General features: G+C 49.7%; 8 protein-coding genes across 8 annotated transcripts; 2 read left to right on the top strand and 6 right to left on the bottom strand.

Annotated features, from left to right (window-relative positions):
• Positions 1 to 6: 6 nt before the first annotated feature.
• On the bottom strand, positions 7 to 2887 carry HO173_003786 (uncharacterized protein; the record flags this gene model as incomplete). Its single annotated transcript, XM_037305711.1, has 3 exons — positions 7 to 901; positions 971 to 2326; positions 2508 to 2887. 3 exons carry the CDS (start codon positions 2885 to 2887, stop codon positions 7 to 9), a joined length of 2631 nt encoding a protein of 876 aa, XP_037167466.1.
• Positions 2888 to 5820: 2933 nt separating this feature from the next.
• On the top strand, positions 5821 to 7489 carry HO173_003785 (uncharacterized protein; the record flags this gene model as incomplete). The annotated part of the gene is made up of 3 exons (XM_037305710.1): positions 5821 to 5867; positions 5934 to 6155; positions 6781 to 7489. The coding sequence occupies 3 exons, from the start codon at positions 5821 to 5823 to the stop codon at positions 7487 to 7489; spliced, it is 978 nt and encodes a 325-aa protein (XP_037167465.1).
• Positions 7490 to 9642: 2153 nt separating this feature from the next.
• Positions 9643 to 10375, bottom strand: HO173_003784 (uncharacterized protein; the record flags this gene model as incomplete). The annotated part of the gene is made up of 4 exons (XM_037305709.1): positions 9643 to 9760; positions 9830 to 9900; positions 9949 to 10218; positions 10265 to 10375. 4 exons carry the CDS (start codon positions 10373 to 10375, stop codon positions 9643 to 9645), a joined length of 570 nt encoding a protein of 189 aa, XP_037167464.1.
• A 322-nt stretch (positions 10376 to 10697) lies between these two features.
• On the bottom strand, positions 10698 to 12147 carry HO173_003783 (uncharacterized protein; the record flags this gene model as incomplete). Its single annotated transcript, XM_037305708.1, has 4 exons — positions 10698 to 11302; positions 11356 to 11834; positions 11885 to 11949; positions 12004 to 12147. 4 exons carry the CDS (start codon positions 12145 to 12147, stop codon positions 10698 to 10700), a joined length of 1293 nt encoding a protein of 430 aa, XP_037167463.1.
• Positions 12148 to 16724: 4577 nt separating this feature from the next.
• HO173_003782 (uncharacterized protein) lies at positions 16725 to 17340 on the bottom strand (the record flags this gene model as incomplete). Its single annotated transcript, XM_037305707.1, has 2 exons — positions 16725 to 17141; positions 17224 to 17340. 2 exons carry the CDS (start codon positions 17338 to 17340, stop codon positions 16725 to 16727), a joined length of 534 nt encoding a protein of 177 aa, XP_037167462.1.
• Positions 17341 to 18231: 891 nt separating this feature from the next.
• HO173_003781 (uncharacterized protein) lies at positions 18232 to 18534 on the bottom strand (the record flags this gene model as incomplete). Its single annotated transcript, XM_037305706.1, has 1 exon — positions 18232 to 18534. The coding sequence occupies one exon, from the start codon at positions 18532 to 18534 to the stop codon at positions 18232 to 18234; it is 303 nt and encodes a 100-aa protein (XP_037167461.1).
• Positions 18535 to 19277: 743 nt separating this feature from the next.
• Positions 19278 to 20920, top strand: HO173_003780 (uncharacterized protein; the record flags this gene model as incomplete). The annotated part of the gene is made up of 3 exons (XM_037305705.1): positions 19278 to 19565; positions 19617 to 20249; positions 20300 to 20920. The coding sequence occupies 3 exons, from the start codon at positions 19278 to 19280 to the stop codon at positions 20918 to 20920; spliced, it is 1542 nt and encodes a 513-aa protein (XP_037167460.1).
• Positions 20921 to 21104: 184 nt separating this feature from the next.
• Positions 21105 to 22001, bottom strand: HO173_003779 (uncharacterized protein; the record flags this gene model as incomplete). The annotated part of the gene is made up of 1 exon (XM_037305704.1): positions 21105 to 22001. One exon carries the CDS (start codon positions 21999 to 22001, stop codon positions 21105 to 21107), a length of 897 nt encoding a protein of 298 aa, XP_037167459.1.
• Between the last annotated feature and the right edge of the window lie 547 nt (positions 22002 to 22548).

Here is a 22548-nt window from a genome sequence, read left to right as displayed (position 1 = left end):
CGAGCTCTACATCTCCTGAGGCATCTCATCGATCCGCTCACTGCGCATCTGGCCGCCTTGCATGCCCATCCCACGCGCAGGAGCTGCTCCCATGGTCCCCATGTTTGGCATCGGGCCCATGTTGCCCATTTGTTGCATGCCGATGTTCGGGTCTATGTTGCTCATGTCGAGCGGTTCATATTTTGGCTGGACCATATTCTGGCCCATGCCGCCTTGGCCCATCTCACCCTGTCCCATGCCATCTTGTCCCATGTTTACTTGCCCCATATTGGCTTGACCCATTGGTCCCTGTCCCATGTTTGCTTGGCCCATGTTCTGACCCATATCCTGGCCCATGTTTCCTTGGCCCATATTTCCTGGGCCCATGTTGGTCGGGCCCATACCCATATTTGCGACAGGAGCTCCCTGCGACTGCGGTGCGTTGTTATCCTGGGGGGTAGGGGGGGGCTCATCCCTCATGCAAGCCGTCTCCAGCATATTCGTCCATTTTCCACTTGTGCCAGCATGACTATGCTTCAGATGCTGGCGGAAATGGTCGGCACGAAAGAATTTCTTGGATTGGTTGCATTCGCCGAACTTATGTACACCATTGAGATGCGCACCACGTGCTTCCCAATCAGGTGCTGGCTCATTGGGAAACTGTTGCCCACAGTAGCCGCAAGTATCGAATGCTGTGAGAGAGGTGGGTGGGGGTGGAGGCTGAGACGGGGAAGAACTGTTGTCGGCGGGTGGTATATTAGTGGAAGGGTAGAATGCGCTATCGAAACTGTTGTTGAGGGTGGCACAAGACCAGGAGTGTTTCCGGAGGTGAAGAGAATTCTGGTGACGCTCGGCTTCGTTTTTATTCTTGAACCGATTGGGGCAGTACATGCATGAGTACTGCTTTTCAGATTCGTGTACCCTGGAGTGAGAGCAATAATCAGCCACCTGCAGGGGTTTCGGGGGGGAAGGGGGGGTCGCGACAGCTTACCTCAATTCTTCCAGTGTGTCGAACTTTTTCGGCTTCTTAGGACAGCATCCACATATGAAAGACGGCGGCTGCATGTTGGGCGGCGCGTTGTTCTTTCGTTGATTTTGAGGATTCTGTGGTTTCTGGTCGACAGGCGGAGTCGGATGAGTTTCGAGAGGAGCTTGTGGATACTGTTGCTGGGTCCGAGTGTCGCGAGTGTTTCGAGGAGCTTGATTCATTGGAAGCGAGGTAACGTAGGGTGAATCTTGACCGCTGTGTTGTTGGTAGAGGAGCTGTTGCTGTTGCTGTTGCTGTTGCTGATCGGAGGAAGGTGAAATGCCAGGTGAGTGTTGGTCGAGGGTTGTGATACTGCTCGCGACCGATAATCCTGCAGAGGACGCGTATGAGTTGTTGCGAGGACCCGCTGACGATTGTGATGAGAAGGAACCTTGATTTTGTGCAAATTGCCGTCCTAGCGGAGACACCCGATGGCTGGGATGTTGTGGTGTTGAGGTGTTGCGCTGATGAAGGTCCGTGTTATTTCCCCCCACGGCAGCGAATGAAGCATTAGCCTCATGCGCAGGGTCCGGAGGCGGGGACTGGGAAGGCTTGCGCTTCATGCCTGGACGTGAACGCGACGTATGGAGTGATGGATTTGAATGTTTGTAGTAGTATGATAGAGAGTCAGGATTGCTACTAATAAGTGGTGGACGGTCTTCAAGGCGGAGTTTGCGAACTGAATCTTCCATGGGAAAAGTAGGATCTGCCGAGTCTGGTTCGAAAAAATTAGGCTGGTCATAGCTTTCACGTTTTAACGGGCTAGGACGTTCGCTAACGGTACTAGCGGTATGATTCATAGAGTTTCCTGCTGACTCATCGTAACTTGAGAGCAGCGAGCCACTCGTTGAACGGCGAGACTTTTGCTGTCGCAGTACATTGGTCGAAGAAGGAAATCGCTGTCGGTAGTATGGCTGCTGATCAGAGTCGTGCGCCGACGATGGCGGGCTTCGCCAGTCCATGAAGCTATGTGCGCTGGTGGTGGACAAAGTCAGACCTGGAGAGACGGGTCTTGATCGAGGACTATCGCCGTATCCACTCGAAGGTTCTTTCTTGATCGGAGGATCCGAGTATGCACTGTTCGAGTATGAAGAGTGTGGAAAGGACAAAGATCGAAGCTGATTTGGATGCCTTCCACTTTGTTGTTGTTGTTGTTGATGATGGAATGAAAGATTCGAAGTTGGTGAACTTTCAATACTGCCCAGTGATGCGTTACGAGGCGGTGTCTTGGGCTTGCCAATCTTGGATAGCAATTTGTTGTCATACGCTTGGGATGAGTTTTCAAAGTTCTTTTGTTGTAGTTGTCTTTCCCCATGCAATCTGAGATCGTGTACCTATTAGCTAATGCGAATCCGGGCACAAGACGCTGAAGGCCAGGTAAACTGAGGGCAGTGCAAGCCGTGGACGAGTGAAAGTACACCCTCCAGTGATGGGCCGCTTGCCTTTCGTGATGGCACGATGGCTTGCAAAGAAAACCGAAAATGAACATGTATATACTGACTGCTGGCTCATGGCACTGGGTCTCGGTCCCGAGATACTATAGTATCCTTCATCCTGATGTCTTGCAAAATCGAATCCCCTGCTCGTTTCTGCCGGCGACCTGACGGTTGAAGTCGAGCTTTCTCGTCGCCTAAATTCTGGCGGGTCCAATGGCCTATCTTCCTCCATATTTTTACCCCAACTCTTTGGAAAATTCGAGATTGGCCTGAGAGACTCTCTCGCCTTTCCAAAATTCCCCCCCTTAGGATCGTTTCCCCAAGCCCATCCTGGATCACTGCCAGCAGTGATATCGGTATTTCTCGGAGGAGGAAGTGGAGGTGGAGCAAGGTCGAATCTCGCATTAGGTATTGCCAGTGGGACAGGGGCTCGTGAAAACGGCATCGCTCCAGACCGACTGGTTGACCGCCTCCGTCCATGGTTGGCATTATGATCATGTACTAGAATTGAAGGAGGCGACGTAACACGCGTAAAATCCATAAAGGGCGTTAATTGCCACGCTGAAAGAACAATGCTATCGTAAACGGTCGTAAGGCGCTTCAGGTCTATGGGCGATTAAGTGTGGCTCCGATATTGGTGGCAATGGCAAGCGTCAAGTGGAATGGGTACAAGTGAATGGCACAAAAAAAAGGTTTATCCAACCAGATCGCGCGGCAACACCGACCAAGTGCAAACTATGCAGGATAAAAACTTCAAGGACAACTGACGGCCAGTGAGAATGGCAGAAGACGTAGGAGATGGAGGTTGGGGAGGACTCTGGCATAAGTTGCCTTCCTTGACCTCTTGTTCCAGCAAATGCTAGCACATGTTGTTTGGTAAAGCTCTGTGCCAGAGCCGAAACCTTGGGCAAGGAAGCGGGGTGGGACATCGGTCAAATAATAAGTTTTTTGGGTCCTCGGGGTATGTCAGCCGTAGGGCTACCTAGAGTACCTTTCAGCTGTGACTTCCTGCCCTAAGGTAGAGGGCTCGGAGGGGTCGCTTGCTTTGTTCTTAGACCAAGAACTTTTTTTCCCACCTTGAGGATCGGGGTGTGCGCGACTTAGCGGTACCCTATGACCCCTAAATCCTCAAGCTTTGCATGTACCTAAAAGCTCTTCAGCAAGGGGAATCCTGGTCAAACGCTATCACGGAAAGGATCCAGGTAAAGATGAGGATGTGGGTAACGGATCGTCTCTGGGCGGAAGCCGCCTTGCGCAGCCCTACAAGGTGGCAGCTAAGGATTGCTGCATGCTACCAAAACTTCATAATGCATCCCACATGCAGAAGAGGGGACCGTTGTCAGCAATGTCTGAATCATAGATCTGCATTTCTGGGGCCTAGGTAGCATTCAGTATTAGAACTCTGCCTTAGGATAAAAGAGGGACTCTTTGCCTCGCGTGATCTACATAATACAGAGCACGGACATGACAATATACGGTGAGCATGAAGGATCTGGTGAAGCTGTGTGTGAGAAAAAGACGACTGGTGCTATTATCGCGGTACCATTCCTACGCTAGAAGAGAACAAGTGCGCTTTGTATGCACGGTCAGAAGGCAGGGGAGGGTTGAGAGGGAAGCCTTGCTTATTCCAGAAAAAGTGCTGACATCAGCCTATATCTTCTCCTGCAATCTGCATACCTAGATGATATCTCGGTCAGCCTCTCGTAACATTGCCCTACCTTAGCGATGCCCCGAAGACTACCCGGAGGCACAGTCGTTCTAGGGTCTTAAGACCAGAGTTCTTCGAGCGGAGGGGTGGGTCCTTGGTAGTATCCCGCACATATGCATAAGCATGCCCTAGCGGGTTTTCTTCAAAAGGCCTCGATCCTTAGGCTAGAGCGTAGGGAGCTGCAGTATTATTATCCTTTCGTACTCAACTGCTCTACCGTACGTTATCCAACCCCTCAATGAACATCAGGGATCGATGAAGAATAGTCATAAAGACCCCGGTCGCCTACCAACGTTGCACAGTTTGGAAACCAGGTTTCGAAGCATGCCGACGATGGAAGGTGACGACATTGAAAATCTCGTTCCCTTTGATTGCATTTCGAACAAAGCCAAGCACAAAGGGAGACAACGACACGAGCGAAATAAGTGAAGTATTGGGGTTTGTGAGAGACGTAGTGTGTCTGGGAAGTTTTCGGTCCATTGACTCTTTGTAGAAGGTGACTAGTGCGGTAGAGGATCCCCGAAGGATCCTTTGGGACGAGTCGACGTTTCTTCTAGATAGGAACAATACGACAAAACCCCCCAGGAAGCGATGAGAGCTGCCAGTCACGAACCTTGCGACATCTATACAAACCAAGACTTTAAAGTGACTACCGAGAAGCAGATACGATGTCTCTGTGGCAGGCGTAACCCGATTCTTGGTCTTTTTTTCACTCTGTCCTGTCAACGATGCATGATGTGGTGTAACCCACCAGGATCCACTAGGATCATGATGTGCTGGTTCATGCGAGCCAAATGACGGGGAAGGAAGTAATGATGCAGGATGTTGAGGTCCATTGACCAATCAATCCGACCGATCTACAAGTCGAAGTCGTCACGGGGGAGTGGAAGGGCCCTGATTATTGTGCCTTGCCATTCAAGACATGGGATGTCATTGTGTTATTTGTCCCGGACTACTCGTAGATGAGACTGCGAGCGGAGATGAAAATCCCAAAAGATTTGTGCGAACCAACATTCGATTAAAAATAATTGAATGGTTGGCGGTAATCCCGCATTGCCACCAGCCCTACTGCTGGTATCAAACGGCAAGGCTCAATTCACCAATTGAACCTCCCTCTAGACGCGGGAATCACGGTGAGACACGTTGGCCACGTTTCATGCCCCCCCGTAAGGCGCTGCCCTGGCCTTACTTGGTCTGAATCATTGGTGCTCAAAACCCCTCAAATGCTTGACAGCACCTGACAACAAGCAGATGCCACATGGGATTACCGGTAAATATTATAATTGTGTATACGTACAGGAGCGGGGTCAGAAGGATCAAGTAGTGACAAGTGAATGAAGCCCGCCACCGTAGGTAGAGTGGTGGGAGATGCATGAGGTGAAGATAGCTGAAAGAAATGCTAGTGGCAACCTTGGGCAGGAGGGCAGAAGGGAGATAATGCGTTAAAATGGACAGTAGTCTTATTGGAGTAACTGGGGGTACCTTAGGTATGAAATGTTGACGATCCCTGAGCCAGGTGGCCAAGAAGCATGAATCAAGCCTTTACTCTCCGCAGTATTCTCAAAATTGAAAATTTCCCATGCACCAACAATCGACTACAGTACTCTAAAAAGTGAAGCCAACATTTCTCATTCGCCTTCTCACCCAAAGCCTGCATTATTGCTTTATCGATGTCCTTGGACCGGATCCCGGGAGACGCACATCTCTACATAGGGGGGTGAATATATACTCTGCACAATGTACAAGAGGCGACCCGAATCCCGAGCTAACGCCCCGACAACAGAATATTCTCCTTGCGGCGCAAAGACGCCTTGAACAAGGCCAACATCACACATGTCCTATCAGTGCTGAGGTTGCCTCTCGATGATCATCTCTTCGTGGATTTCAACCACCACGTCGTCGAGGTCGACGACGTGGAAGACGAGAACATCATTGAGCATTTCCCCACCAGCAATGCCTTCATCCAGCAAGGCCTTGACGCCGGAGGAGGTGTACTGGTTCATTGGTAGGTCAGAGAGCCCTTCCGCATCGTGATATCTCGCGAGCGACGCAAGAGCCGAAAGAATATTTTTCCATCTCGTACTGTATGACCATACGCCACATACGTGCGTTGTTGGCCTTTTCGGCCATTCCGATGTCTCTCTTTCCACAAACGCTGCCGACTCCGAAGTCCATGTCCATGGTCTCAAAAAGGCCCTGTCGCCGTCCTCCGATAATCTACGGGGAGCCCCACATGTAGCGCTTTACCGAGGCACGTATGGACGATGTGTGAATGGGTCAAAGGACTGTTGGAAATCGGCGATGAAGATGCCCAGCGCCACCGCTTGACAATGGTTTTGGGGAGTATCTCTACTACCATTGTTTGCATTGGGTGGAAAGAGAAATTCGATGCTGTCTTACGTTTTCATACGTTCTGCGGAGCGTTGCTCTCCCATTGAAAATGCAGTAGTCACACATTCAGATGCTTGAGCATTTTTATGTTATCATGCCTTTCTATCCGGCATGAGCTGTTCTAACTTTACGTTCTCTACGCTTCTTTCTCACTGGTTCTGCTTCTCCCACCTTCCCCTGTCTTCCCGAAGCGAGTGTACCAATCCACTATGATCATCACTGACATGTTCCACCCGCAGCGCAATGGGCAAATCCCGCTCGACAGCCCTTCTAATCGCGTATTTGCTCTCGCAGAACCCCCAACTTAATCCTCAATCCGCCCTTGACCTCATACGGCAATCCCGAGACTTCGCAGAACCAAACTCCGGCTTCATGGAACAGCTCTCTCTCTACCACAACATGGGATGTCCTGCCACCCAAGAAGCGCTCGACAACCACCCTCTTTACCAGCGCTGGCTGTACCAGAGGACTGTGGAAGCAAGTGTGGCCGCTGGCGTTGCACCTGAAGTCAGCGAGCTCCGTTTTGGTGATGAGGGAAACGCAATGCCCATGAATTTGGCCGCTGAAGAAGGCCCTGCCAACCTAAAATCAAGCGGACATCCTTCAGAGCCAACAACATCGTATCGCTGCAGGCGCTGCCGTACTCCGCTCGCCACATCCGTCTATCTTGTCCCCCATAACCCCAAACGACCGGCTACCTCTCAACCGTGCGCCCATCTTCATCTCACTCCCCTCTCATGGATGCGGCCGGAGCTCGAGCAAGGGAAGCTGGAAGGGAGACTGGAGTGTCCGAATCAGAAATGCGGACAGAGTGTGGGGAGGTATGCGTGGCAGGGGATGAAGTGTAGCTGTGGGGAGTGGGTGGTGCCGGGGATGACGCTGGGGAGAGGGAGGATCGATGAGGTTAGGGAGAGGCCTAGGGCTGGAATAGGAGGAGGGAAGATTTAGGTGATTTTCAAGGTCCAGTTGTTGTAGATAGTTTGACTGGATGTGCGTTGACTAGAGTTCGTTAGGTAAAGTGGTAGATGAATGTTTTGAAATCCATGGTCTTTTTCTCAGACTCAACATCGAACGTTCGCGGCGCCCTTCTGCATAGTCCTCCAATAATTCGGCGAACAACCTCATTGCCCAAGTCGCTAAAAGATGGTTCCCAGTCAGAAATACCAAGCGTATTTACTCGAATTTCAGTGCAAGGCAAGACAATTCTGTCTCGCCAGAGGTTGACCGCTTCTGAAACGCCGAGTATCCGAACGGGGTTTCATTAGAGGCCATTGGCTTCATGTACAGTGGTTCAGCACAGCTAGATACGGCTGCACTGAGCAAGTGCTCAACGTGTACATGCTCCAGCGGGACTTCGGAAAACCGCTTCTGAGTAGACTAGTGCTTACGGGAGTATCGGTCCATGTGAGGTGATCTCGATCAATGTGGGCATGACCAGGATTCTCCGTATGGAAACCAGGTCTCGCACTGGCCAAGTGGCCGGATAATTGACGGGTGACCATGCAAGTAGGGCAGCATTTGAGCCTCTGGCGTTCCAATGACGCTTCGGCGGCGTCCAGAGCCTCGGAAAGGGAAAAAAAAAGGAGGTACGAGTGACGTAAAGCCTCAGTGTCTGGCTAGGTAGTTGCCGTGGTGGAAGCCAAGCACGGCACAAGAGAAAGCTGAAGCGGTAGTTCGTGGCCTTGCGCCCACTCGAGCTGTCCGAGAATCACCGAAAGGGTCCAGATGCGGACGGTATGAAGCTGATCCGGCTATGCTCGCAATATCGATAATTGGACCCACTCTGCCAAACTCGAAAAGAGCCGCCAATCATTCCCGTCGCTGTCAGGCTCAATGCCTTGTGCTGAGACGAGCTTAAGTCTCAAGTGGATCAGTGAGCCTCAAAAGTTATCGTGCATGTACCCCTCAACTAAGTTGGGGCCAAACGCTGAGGAGGCCGTTGCGGCGCCTCAATAGTACCTCACGGCAGCGGAGTAAGGCCGCCACTTGGTACCCTGGATGTAGGTTGCATCGTTGGCTGTTGATGAAGAAGAGCGTGTTCCACGATTCTAAAATTCTGTGGGGTCGGTGCTGCACGATGACGATAATGACCACAACAGACTCACCGCTATTCGTAGCGTCTCATAAATCGAGGGACAGGCTGCCGCCGCGGTCGTCGAAAGAGAAGATGTATACAAAAGGAGGCAACCCAAATTCGCAATCCGATTGGTCGGCGGGTGGCGAAATATCCGAATTTTTCGCCCACCGTCTTCTTAGCCGCATGATATATGGGCCGATGAAATGTTAGTCATTAGTACAGAGATGTTCAACGAGCTGCAATATAACTCCAGCAGAGCCGTTCGAAGCACGAAATAAAGTTGTCCTGGACCTGGTTTAGCTGGTGAGCAGGGCCGTGGCTGGCTATTGAGTAATTCCAATCACGTCAATGATTGACTCATGTCAGTTGGCTGCTATTGGTTGCGATTGGGCCCTTAGCTCTTATCAACGCATTGAGATATCATTCGCTTTAGCAAACTCAGACTAATGGAACGGGAAGAAGCAGTTCTCCTGGGCTCTTGACCGCTTCACTACACCGGCTGGTACGACAATCTCCTTTAGACTCCTTGATAGCTTCCAGAGTGGGCCAGACGCGCTGCAACAGAACAACGCCTCGTCGTGCACAGACTTGGCCCTGGCCTGTACTCTCCAAGCTGAGACGAGGCTTCACTGTCGGCCACTCATTTCAAGCAGTGCTGCACACCGCCCTAGAACATCTTTGTCACCAGCACCCAGTGATCAGAGTTCATCTATCGGACTGGAGAAGTGAGTCATCTCGTGTAAGCTGTACGCAGCGTCGGATCCCTAGTCTCTGGGCGTCATCTGCAGGGGTTCCCGGACCTAAGCTTTGATCCGCCCAGTAAATCTGAATCACGCGCCGTTCTCGTCGGGTCTTTATCCGGATGAAGGAATCGGACCGTGAAGGGGCGGTTCTCACCAGGTCTTGAAGTACGACTGACAAATCCAAAATATCTTCGTCACTCTCAACTGAGAAGTGTACGTAATGATGCATCACAGTTGTGATCGATCAGCGGGATATTGGGGAAGGACTGTGTATGAAAGTGTCATCCGAGATTGCCAGCGGGAACAGACGGAAATAAAGTAGGACTTTTAAGACGCTCTCGGTTTCTCTTGGCAAGCTCTGCGTTTCGAATACGATCAAGCCTCTTCTGATAGAATACCCTGCATCATGTCAGATTACTAGCGTGACAAAATTACCAACCTCGGCCTAGAGGCAGCAAGTAATCATACTTCTGAAGAGTGTAGATTCGAGGGATGTCATCCGCAGTTGACGATGGCTCTTTATTCGTAATTGCTTTGATCTTGAGTTGGGGTCAGCAGTGACTATTTCTAAAGATACGCCGATCTACCTTGGCATCTTTCTCTTTCTCTGCCTTCTCAACATCAACATCGTCTTTGCTCTCATCGTCCTTTCCCTTCTCTTTGTCCTTGTTCTTGTCTTCTCCTTTCTTAACTTTGCTCTTCTTCCTTTTCATCTTGTCCTCGTATTCTTTTTTGATAAGCTCAATCTCACGATCCATTTCCTCCTTCTTTCTCTTAGCAGCTAATTCTTCTTCATCAATAACAGGAGTACAAAAGCCACGGTCTTTCAGGTGTCCTGGGCAGATATAGAAGTAGTCCTACTAGCTTGTCAGTTGACCAGAAAAGAAGATGGACTAGTCATACCTTGTTGTCTGGAGTGATTAGGACGCTCGTGGTTGGCTTGTAACAGATGTCGCACGGCTTAGCTGATGCCTCTGCAACTCTTCGAAGATGCCAAACATTGACGAGAGCCATTGTGACCTTGTCAGCCTGCGCGCGGCAGAAGGGAATGGCTCCGCTTGACAAGAGGTTGAATCAAACGGCGGGAGCACTTCGGAGGATTCGAGAGCCGGAGCTCTAGCCATTTCAAGCCATGAGCCCTAAGCTGGCAACTACTGAGAGCTGATATTGAGGAAATAGCTTGGGGAGCGACTTGCAAGAGAAGCCGAGTCCTCAGTAGCTACAGAAGCAGTCGCCCAAAAAAACGCGTAGTTTGAGGCAAGAAATTGCCGACGTCCTCTGCATTGTACCGTAAAACATCACATATGTACACCCCAGAGCTCCCTTCGTGTCGGCTTTACTCAGTAACCCTCAAACTCCTCCCATCATCCGTCCCATTTCTTAACCTTCCAGGCTCTAGCCCCTCAATGCTAGCCTTTACACTCTCTGCTCTTCTCCGCGCATCAACCCAAATCATAAATTCCGAATACGTTGAAGGCATAACACGGATGTTTCTCTCTACCAAGAACGTGTAGTTGAATTGGCCCGTCGGCTTCGTTTCTCCGTGCTCCACATTCCTTACCTTGCTGTCTATGCGAATTTGCACTCTTGTATATCTCTCTCCGGGACCCTCTGCCGTATCTTCAACGCCATCGCCTGCAACATTTGTCGTCACAAGCGGCGGATCTGTATATGCTACGATCGCCGTCAAGTACAGCACGCTACCAACCGGCACTGGGTTCTCAAAAGTGCTGGGATCTAAGCTGACAAAGGTCGGCCGCGAATGAGAACATGCAGCCGCACAGCAGAAAGCGAGCTCGAAAGTCTGTTTGAGCAGGAAACCTCCGAAGATCATGAAATTGTGCCGGTTACGGTATTGAGGCTGCATGATCTGCGATGATTGCTGGCGGGTTTTGTCCATGTAGATTACGTTCTCGGGTTTTCGGGTTGAGATGTTGGGGTCTATGTAGACGAATTAGGGTGGGCGTAAAAGGCATGGTGGTGATAAAACTTGCCATGATATTCTAGCTGCTTGAGCCACATCGCATGAATTAACTCACTCTCTTCCTCGTTGGGCGCCTGTTTACGCAAAGTCCTCTTGGCGAGGGCTTTCTTTCCAGTCGAATTCTTCTGGCCCAACTCAAATAGCCGCTTCTCTTCTTCTGTCTCTAGTTTAATAGGACTTATTGCAACCGGCTTCTTAGTAGACGGATCTAATGACACCATAGTGAAGGCACACGTCATCAGGACATCTTCTTTATGGACTTTAGCACCTTTTTCTGGGGCTTTGGCCACTTGTAGAGATATTTCCATGCTACTCCTCCCTGTTGCATAGGTGACCTGACCGGACAGTTCAAGATCGCATAGCTCCTTCAAGGGATGATTAATCGTGATTCTATCAACAGCAGCTGTGACGGTTGTGACGGATTCTCCTGTGTGCTTGTATGCAATGACTCCAGAGAGGGCATCGAGATCCATGAAGATTGTTCCGAGTCTTGTATTGTCTTAGCATGAGAACCGTTTCCAACGCCCATTGAAGCACACCTGATATGGCCGTTCGAATTGAGGTAATTGTCTAGTAGCCATGGATCTTGGGCTAGTGGTATAACCTAGCCTGAATCAGTCAGCCAGTCAAAATTCCAGGTTTGATATATTGCACGTACGACTCGATGGAAGCTATCTGACATCTTCTTGGGCGTGAGATCGCGGTCTGGTGGAGTCGCGGGTGTGCTTGACGGCTTGGTCGGATCAAACCCCTTCTTTCTCTGCTTTTCCAAAGCTTCGATCCATGGCGTTCTTACACGCATGTTGGTCAAGTCCTTATATACCCCGTCGGTGCTGCAAGCCGGAGTGGCATTGAAGCGGCGGAGTGCTAGAGAGCGTAGAGGACCGAGAACCGTGGCGCTGCGCAACGCTCGCAGAGAGTGAATGGGCGGCATCATGCCTTATCAAAAAGTAAGTCCGTGTCGATTCCAGCGTTGCGTACTGGTGGAGTACCGGCGAAGCCGAGCGGAAAACTCCCCTCAGAGCCACCAGAGTTCTCGGCAAAGGCCACCAAAATCGGATGAATTTACGAGTAGGGGGTTGACCTCCGGCCTATTTCGTGTATATAGACCAGAGTATGCACGCCTGCATGCTTTTCATTATTGTCTTCATGGTCGCCTCAGTCTGTCACTGACATTCGGAATAGATAAGCTATTCCAAAATGAGCTTAGTCTGCAGGGCACTGTTTTCCCCACCAATGAGGAGGTTCTACCTATGGGCTTGAATCATAGAGAAACGAGGCCGAAATAATCATCTCGAAACCCATCGATCTGGAAAATGTACCACTCGTTCATAGCTTTGGCTTCTGCAGGTATGTGATCTTTGCGTCCCCTTCCTTTCGGCACTATTCACACGTCTTACGAGCTCTGTTAAATCGAGGACTGATCATTAAGTAGAAGGCTTTGTCGACATCGAGATTCTTGTGCTTAAGGCTCCCTGGGAAGCCATAAGAAAGGTGACAAAGATATCCTGAACACCCAGGCCTATTGGGTACTACACAATGGTAATTGGGGTAGGCTTTGATGATTAATTGAGTTTGATAACATCCAGCGCTGTTCCTTCCTCACCTTGGCAATCATCTAATCATCTAATCGACTTTGTTGTTTGATAATTCCTTTCCACTTTTAAACATGCGGAAGTACATCTTATTGATACATTTCAGATCAAACACACGTGGGAAACGCTTTGGAATACGAGTTGATGGTCAGCGACAGCCCTCAGCTGCAAGCGAGCGAATGGGTCCTTACTATCGGACTGTATTCTGTCCTTCTGTTCGTGGAAGGTCAGCCCATGGAGGGTTGCCATGAATGTAAGCGTGGCTGTGTCTCGCCTCTCGTAGGTCAACGTCTCCATCATTTGTCCCCACAAGAATCGTAGTGAAGAGAGCAAGATATTGCCAATACAATTTCAAGGCTTCTGGTATTAGGGGAGGATAGCTCTGTTGGAACTTTGTGGGGCATTTCATTAACTCTAGAACAAAGTGGGAAAATATGCACGCCAGATGAGGGGAAGAAGATTCGCATGAATTTTCAATGCCGGCTAACATTATCTCGCGGAATTCTTCGGTGGGAGGGGTGATCGCATCTACGATCCTCTGCTGCGGATTAAGGGCCATTCAAAGTTGCTGAATACTTCCAGCGACTTTCAGCGCAACGCTGATAATGTCGACACCACCTGAGCGAATTCGAGCGATGTAGTAGTAAGTCGATTCACACATCGCGTGCTATCGATCTTTAACCCCCAACATCTACCTCATTAGTCTAAGGCTCACTCTTTGGCTCGGTTGTTTGAAAAGAAAAAAGGAACAGAATACATTGCTGGGCTACGTTCAGTCTAACCGGTAGGAAGTTGGTAATGGGTCAGGAAAGGCAGCTTAATGGCCCAAACTGCTCTAATAATAATCCAAAAAGGATATTTCCGAACGCCCGCGTTCTGCATGATACAAGTAGGTAGCTGGCTGAGCCTGCTCGGAATAGAAGCGCCACTTTATCACTTTTCGCATTGGGTCCTCTCTTTCGCGGTCAACAATGTACTCCAACTTGGAAGTGCATACCTTTCAGTCCTCCCTGGTTTGATTCTAGCTATGAGACTTTCGCCGTTCGACCTCACTCGCTGCAGAGTCGGACAAATTAACGCTGAAGATGAGTCGCCGGCTACCATCAAGATGCCTGAAGTCTGTCCTGTTGTAGACAAATCTCCGAGATGATGGAGAGCGAGCAAACAAGAATGACTCATACTTATTGCACTAATCATTATCTCACTCATGGCGGCGATAGATTCCACAATCCTGGTCCCCGTACTCCCCGGGCGCATCGCTACCACCGAAGCAAAGCGTTCTCTCTGACCAACTCAACAGGCACTGGCCTCCCACCTGCACGGAACATCCACCTCCATCTTCTAGGCCGACACCGCTTTCCTCCTCGCAAATGCCGTCCTTCAGCCCTTCCCCGCGACCCTCTCAGACATCTTCGGCCGCCGTATTTCGCTTCCCTCGTGCCTACTGCTCTTCACAATTGGCAAGGTACTACGCCGTATCTCCAACGCCATCACCGAGTTGGTCGTTGGATGAACGGTTCGAGGCGTCGGTGGAGGCGGTATCGTTGTTTTGACGCTTGTGATATTGACGGATATCGTGTCTCTTCGTCAACCACCGAAATATAACACATTGATATCTCTTGCCCATGTTCTCCTTACAATTACAGGACCGTTAATCGGCGGTCTTGTTGTACGACATATGACGTGGCGGTGGATTTTTGATCTTAATTTTCCATGTTGTGGTTTTGGACTTGCGTTGATTTCCTTCAGCGTTCGTTTAAATACCGAAAATGTTTCGCTCAAACACAAGATATCTCGGGTCGATTGGCTTGGCGGCGCACGTTCCGTCAGAGGCATAACGTGCTTTCTGCTTGCTATTACCTGGGGTGGTGTGCAATTCTCCTGGAGAAGTTTGCGAACCATGGTGCCCCGTGCTCTGGGTGCAGTGGGAATACTGGCAGCGCTTTCATGGGAAGTTTGGGGCCCCCTTCTAAGGCTGGGATAAGCAGGTCCGCTGTCTTGACGTACGCCTGTGCGTTGCTACAGGGCTTATTGGTGAGTTAGACTCTGCCGCTTCGTCCATACTCTTTCCACTGATCTGGCCCAATAAGCTTTATTGGGCAATTTACTACGTCCCATCTCACTTTGAGGCAGTAAAGGGCTACTCACCCACCATCACTGGCCTCGCCCATTTCGCACTTTCCATAACAGTGTTTCTACCCACATTATAGTCGACCTTCTCATGACGAGAATAGAGAGATTCAGATTGGCGCTGTGGGCCGATTGGCTACTCCTTGTTTTGTCTAATGGACTTCTCATTACTCCTTGATGAAAACACTTCGGTCCCTGCATGGATTTGTCTCTTGATCGTCTCTTGATCGTACTTAGAATAGCACATGGTGCTGTTCTTTCACCTTTGATTTTCGGTACTCAGGCCATGGCCAGAACCGAAGACGTGGCGTACGCTGCAGCAATGTGTGCATATCTGAGAATTTTGTGATACGTCATGGCTATAGCGATTGGCGGCACAGCTTTTCAGAACACACTGGCCTTGCACTTGAGGGACGCTGGACCCCTGGCCTCGATTGCTCGTAATGCGGAGGGCTACGTGGCAGTGCTTGAGAAATTGCCGAAGGCCTCTTCGGACTATAAGCAGTTGATGCAAGCATACAACTCCGCTTTCAAAATGATCTGGGAAATCATGACTGCCTTCGCGGCTCTAGGATTGCTCCTAAGTTAAAGTGTCGCCCACTGTTCGCTAGATCGAAAGTATGAATCAAGACACAAATCAAACCGTAAGCAGAATCTCGAAGACTCGGAGACCTCAAAGCAATCTACTGCCCAACAATAACAAATGCTATCATCTCCCAAGTATACTAACGATCTCCAAAGCAGACGAGATTACAGACAAAACTGCGCCAACCCTTGTGATTAGGCTACTCCTGCTTTTGTTATTTCAAGCTCCTGCAACATATCCACGATTTTACCGGTTTCGGTTCCGCCTAACTCTGACCGAATGGTTTCTAGCGGTGAGGGGTACAGCTGATCATCCTCTTGTAGACCGGTGCCTTCACGTCCAAACACCAGAGGCCTCGCTTGCGCGCCGTGCTCGATCAGCAAAGACGTTGCTTCTGCGACCATGGTTCAAGATTCTCCGTGTCTCGTAGGTCGTCTTTATATCTGAGAAGAAGGATCAGAAAATGGCCCCAGACTGTAAGATGATCGAAGGGTTCATTGGGATTGGCTCCTTGCTTTCACAGGAGAATCAACAGCTCGGCCTCCGGGATGGTTCTCGTGTTGATCTCTCCATTTAAATCTGGACGCAAAGCGTAATCTAGCAGCGGACGTCCTTGCTGCGTCTACCAGTTGGGGATTCTCGGAGAATTTTTCTATAGCATAAGGTCGGAAACCCAGCCGGAATACGAAAGAAGGGAATGTATTCCTCCATTCTTTTCGAGGTATCCACCAGTGCGCCGCTATTCCTTCGGCGGGAATGTAATTTGTCCACCAATAATCTGGAGAAAGCGTCAAGAACCTTTCAAACAAAGATCTCGCGGATTGATCAAGCTCGTCAAGCAATGCAGTCGGAGCCTTGTTTGTATGGAGTTCAACTTCCCGAGCATGGGTGAGAAAAGAATATAATAGCATTCTGCATCATTTCTTGGGTCTTTCAGGAGTTTGACTTGAGTAAGTAGTGATGTGCAAAAGATCAGATTGACATCGAACGCTTCGTCTCTAGAGATTCCCAAGTTGTGCCGCAGGTTATCACTTCGGAGAAAATCCCTAATAGTTCCGTGCAAGAAGTCTACCCGACGACTGAAAATGAGACGGTTGCCGGGTACCTGATGAACTTCAAAAAGCCCTTTGCAGCAGCTATTGAGGCATCGTTCAAAAGATGCGTATCTGTCAGAAATCTGAACTCAGGCTCAGATATCACCTCGACACTAGCCCAGGTTGCCCAATCCAGTTCTTCCCCGTGGGCGAAGGAGTATGTCATGAGTGACGTTATAAGCTCTTTTGCTTTCAGGGCTGTCTGGAATAGCTGATCTGATTGCTCAAAGTAGAACTTATCCAGCGTACCCATCGTGTACGCAAAGTATTGTTCAAGATCACTGGGTATCTGTTTGAGCCTCCTCTGCAAGCCACCGACTCCATCCTCATTCCGGAGGCCCTCCAAGCGATCTCGTACGACCAGAACAATCCAGAGGAATACCCCGTCTGCCTTTGTCGACGATATCGGAAACAGGCTCAGCGCAGCCAATATGATTCCTGCTCTTGAGCTTCACGAATCGTGGATTATCCACCAATTCGGCTTGAACATAATTATTGATTTCTTTGTAAGTCAACTGCTGAAGGCGTAGACACGAACCAGCCTGGAAGACATCCTCAAAAACGAGCCAAGGGCGGCTCGACCTACGCATTTGGCGAATCCGAAATTTAATTGAAGAAGGTCGATGCGAGCTGCGTCATCTCCTTCAAATTCATCGAACCCATCAACAAAGAAGCATGTATGTGCAGAACATTGTGCCGTCTGAATTAGATTATGGAAAACATCCAGTAATTCCTTGTTTGTCCACGGCACAATGCTCCTAAATTGTATGACTGCCAGCGCCAGGGATTGACCGCTTCTATCAGCTCTGGGTCTTGTGTTAAGACGTCGACAAGCGGAGACTGAAGCAGGCCTGTCTGTGACTTCTGCACCTCAGTCCCATGAATCCAAAAAGAAACAGCCGGCGATGGCCAATTTTTTCTGGCCAGCGCAGTGTCGTAGGAGATGTTTGGTACGACAACCACCGTACAGGTACCTCATGAGGGTTGATTTGCCTGGCCCAGAGGCATGGTTTTCGAAAGCCCAGTTGAAGGTTGCTCTGAATGTGCTCTCGCGATCGTTGCATGACTTTCATGAAATTGCGGGAAATCTAAGCTGTGTACATAAGATTTTTGATCCTTTGATATTGGTCATCGCTTGCTGTCTCTGGAAGTTTCCCCGAACCCCTCATCAATTCACCCTGATGTTTGACTTGCCACTCTTCTAAGAGTTCGTGTCTTGCTGATCTTGGGGCTTTGTCTAGGATTGCCGACAAGTGGATGATCTGTCCCAAGACCTTTCTTTTCATTCACGTATAGCGTCAAGTATCCTTCTTTCCAAGCATTTGTTGTCCCTCTTCAACTCGCGTGTCTCCAACGACTGGTGGTTACTACGAGGAAAATTGATACAGTCATCGATCGATTATCACAAGTAGGAGGTGAAGAACGAGATCTTCTCGAGCTAATCAAAGTCTCCCCAGAGTCTCTTCAATTTTTCCTTTGCCTCATTGCGCCTTCAATGCCTGACGAAAGCTCTTCCATTTTCGGTCAGGATATGAGCACCTGAGGCGATCGAGAGCCGTTGCTAATCCAATAGCAATTGCTTCGCATTTATGAGCAGCAAGCTGAAGGCCTTTCTCTTCTTTTGAAAGCTGAAGTGCTCCCTTCTCGTCTGGTTGCTCCGCTGCTGTTTCGAGAGCAATCCGTGGACCCCGTAGACCTTTTTTCAGACGGGCAAAGTTGTCGACAATGGCTTGGAGCTCGGTTGTTCTCTGGCAGAATTCCGTCGCTGCTTTTGCAGTACTCATTGCCTTTCGAGATCACTTTGGCAGCAAAATCAACAACATTGATTACAGAGTTTGCAAGACTGAGCGCAGCCAGAGCTTGGAGGACCGTGCTGCCAGACACATTTTTGGGGGTTCAATGCGTATTGGCTAGATTAATGAATGAGTCCAGCACCAATTGATCAGGACAAGAGAACACAAGAGCAATCATCGGAGATAGACGGGACATGTCTCTAAAAGATGATGGGAGCTCGTGTGATCCCGTCTGTTGGGCCGACTATCCCACACGTTAGTCGGTTCTGCAAGGCTACGGGTTGATCATGTTGAAACCCTGACTTTCCCTTTGGGGTTAGCTTCGATTAGATCAGAAGATATCACTTTATACGCGCTTCACTCACTGCGCAACACTTCTTTACTTCCTCGTCGCAATCGCAAAGCCTGTGTGTAATGCGACGTAGTTATCTTACACAGGATTAGCTGCCCAATCTGAAAGTTGAAAATCAACATGGGCTTTGGAGCCTTGTGCTTAGGACATGTAAAGCGACAAGAAATCCAAAATCCGAGAATTAAGTGAAAGTGAACAATGGAATAACTGTTTACTTTACGGGTGCAATGAGTCAATTCAGAAATGCCGGTAATCGCTGAAATTTAAGCCATTGAAAGCGTAAGATTCGACCTAGTTAACGAGCTCTACAATCTACTTCTGACATCTGCCATGCAACTCTCCAGTAATTTCCTCAACCCTCCCAACTTCGTGGCTCAATGTCATGCCGTCGGTGGTGCATTGCCTTGAGGAGCTTGAACACATCTACGACAAACACAACCTCAAGCTCAAGACCAATGCCTGCATCACCCTCTCTTCTCCCAAATCTTCCGATTATGCTTTTCCCTCCAACGGCCAAGATTTAGATGCTTTCATCACTTCTGGCACATGGATAGTGGGAGCGAACCGGTTACGTCTTCATGTTGAGCTTCTCTTTGATGATATAGTAGTATCAGGCTCTAGTTTGTACCAAGCTACCGAGAATATTGGGGCTGTGATTTGCAACGCGGAGGTGCTATGATGCTACCATACCTTGAGGTGGATGACTGATTGTGCTACATAGCTCTGGTCACAGCTCTGCCTTGACGCTTCTCTTACTATAAATGATTCGAATAAACTTTTCATCTCCTTGTCAGCTCAGTCATCTAGCGATGCAGATATCCGACCCCCGAAATGTATCCCATCTGCGTACCTAGATTCCATCCGCATGACGTTCCATTTCTCCACCTGCAGACGGACTAGGGATGCTTCGAGGGCTCACGTTACCGTGTCTGGAAGTGGTATTCAACACACTTCCGCGTCTACAAACCCTATCCATGAACACCTTGACCGCCGCTACAACTCTCCGTTATCATCACCGGGAGGGACCCAAGGCGTTCTTGGCACCCTAACGTACGGGCATGCTCCGTGGATTTCGGGCTCTTCATCGGTCGGCACCTCGCCAGTGAGCTCTCAAGGCAGTGTCTCATCCAATATGCACAGTACATCTTCCCTCGACACTCTAACGACATGCCATAGGTACGCCATTCAGGAAGTCAAATTTGAGATCCTGGTCCAATTGATGGATTCTTCGCTACGGAGAATGATGAGTGACTACAGACCGGTCAGACCCGGAGGTATTATCGTTTCAAGCGATGCTGGCTGCCCGAAACTTGCTGCCATATCCCCTGCTTTGTTCAGCCCCGGTTATGTCAAGGTACAGTACCACCATTGAATTGAATGACGTTGCTGATGGTCTGATACCAGGCGGTTTCGCAGCGTACCGGGTTACTTCCCACGATAGCACGTACTGTGTGTCGGATGTATCGCCGCACAAACTCCAGCTGCTTAAGACACAAGCTTAGGCGATTACAAGAATTGTCACTTAGTAGCTATGTGGATCATGGCTCAACCGAAGACTCCGACTCAAGTAGCGCCATATTCTCATCTGTTGTTGAAGCGCGGCTATGGTTTTTGACGCGGAGCAAGCTGATTGATGCTTTGGCTTGCAGGAGCTTGAAGTCATTGAGCACTTCCGGTACAACGGATTTTGGATTGCACGAAATGCTAGATGAATCATTGGACGATGCGGGAGATGTAATGCTGGACGGGGGTGAGGTCCCAATCTTCGACGCATATGGCGATGCAATGGAGCTTGATGAGGCCAATCATTTGGACCTATTTCGGGAGCACTCTCTAGGTGGGATTGACGACGAGGAAGAGGAACACTTGGACGACGACCTTCTCTGGAAACATTCCCGGGATGAGGTTGTATTTGACGGGGTGGAAACCCTGGACAACAATACCGCCTCTTATGTGCATGATGACTCCAATGCCAAGCTCTGCGGGGCATTTGCATTCGGATCTGGGGACGATGTGGTATGCTGAGACTCAAGATTGAGCACGGAACGGGTCAAAGGCACTTCAGATATGGCTCACCCTAGCTGATGTATTCAAGATTATCTCAAATTCAGACGGGTCGGTAGAGCAAAAAAGGAACTCTTTGGGAGGACAATTTCGGCTCGAGCCTGTCTGTTCCCTGAGTTCTATCCATGGTCCATGAGTAATGCATTCAGCCCCCGTCGACGTATAACTTTTCATCAAGTATCCATCTCCCAACTCCTTCTGTCACCAACTTCAACAACGCCAATTCATCCCTTCGCGCACTTGACTCCCTTACCTTCGTAGAGCTGACAATTTCTTCACCCTCTTTCCTCCCCTCTACCAATTCAATCCTCCCCGCCCACTCCCTTTTACCATCTTTACCTTCCATTTCCCCTCTTTGCAGCTTCGTCATATACTCATCCTGCTCGTCTCTTCCTCCCCATGCATCACCAGTCCTCCTCGTAACTCTGACTCGGTGTTTCTCGAAAAGCTCCTCCAATGGCGCTAAAGTGTGATCGGGGGGATAATATCTGATATCCAACAATCTAACCAGCGTGTCAAACCCCGTCAGATGAACCTGCTCAACAGGCTTCTTGCCTCCCTCATCATTGATGGAAGAGTAATCCCCACATTCCTCAATCACCCTTGCTTTGTCCACGAAGCGAGCTTTCTTCGTGACACCTACATCGACCACAACACCTTCACGACCGCCATCTGCTCTCATTTCCTTTACCATTTCCTCTGCGAAGATACTCATCATGGCAAGCCTCTGCTCGAACGCCGCCGGCTTCGGCGCCTTATCCGCATTTTGCGTCGCGAGGAGCAGCAAGAGCCTTTTCGGCTCGGCTTTCGACCCGTCATGCAACAAAGCAGATGTGCATATGCGGAGATGGGCGCGCGTGGGTGGATTGAAAGAGGAATCCAGAACGTAGAGTGTCTTCGGTGCGCTTGAGTGTTTTGGACGGGCGTGGGGCAGAGTGCGGAGGATTTCTATGGTTTGTGGCGAGGAGGCGAATGCTTGGAGGGAACGCTGGATGGCGCGGAGGTCACGCATTTCATGCAGGTTATGGTTCGGGGAAGACATGCTTTAGGGATGGAGTTGGATGGTGAGGAGCCATCTCCGGTGAGTCGAAGAGAATGTGGCTGCGTCATCGATTCCAAAAAATGCTTTTTCAGCGCAGCTCAAGATTCTTGCCTGCGTCATTGTTGTTACTATATTTTGAATAGAAGCTATACAAATCGCTGATTCTCGGCAGCAGCCAGGAGCGAATCCACGTTACTCCACCTTGCCACTGGAAAAGCGCAATCTGATTCTGAAACCGCTAGCTCATCGGTGACTGATTGCTATCCTGCTCTCTCCTATTTTACATACTCGGCTAATTCTAGCGGTTTGAGACTGCAAAATTGATTTCATGAAAGAATTTGAGACTGCAAAAAGCCGCAGCATTCAGCAAGGCACCATTTTCCAGATCCAAGGCCATCTGCGGATGACACACCGCTCTTCCATCCACATGTCTATGAGCCTTCGTCTCATCGCAGTGCGAGCCCAGCACAATGCCTAGGGTCCTGAAATTAAAGTCGGCGGATATACCCTGGCCTCACTGGCCTCAGATACCTGGGATAAGAGTGTT

This window comes from Letharia columbiana (genome assembly GCF_014066305.1).
Source record: "Letharia columbiana isolate WasteWater2 chromosome Unknown Sc0000009_s1, whole genome shotgun sequence".
Lineage (NCBI taxonomy): Eukaryota > Fungi > Ascomycota > Lecanoromycetes > Lecanorales > Parmeliaceae > Letharia > Letharia columbiana.
Note: the sequence above shows the minus strand (reverse complement) of the source record. Positions and strands in the feature narration are given on the sequence as shown.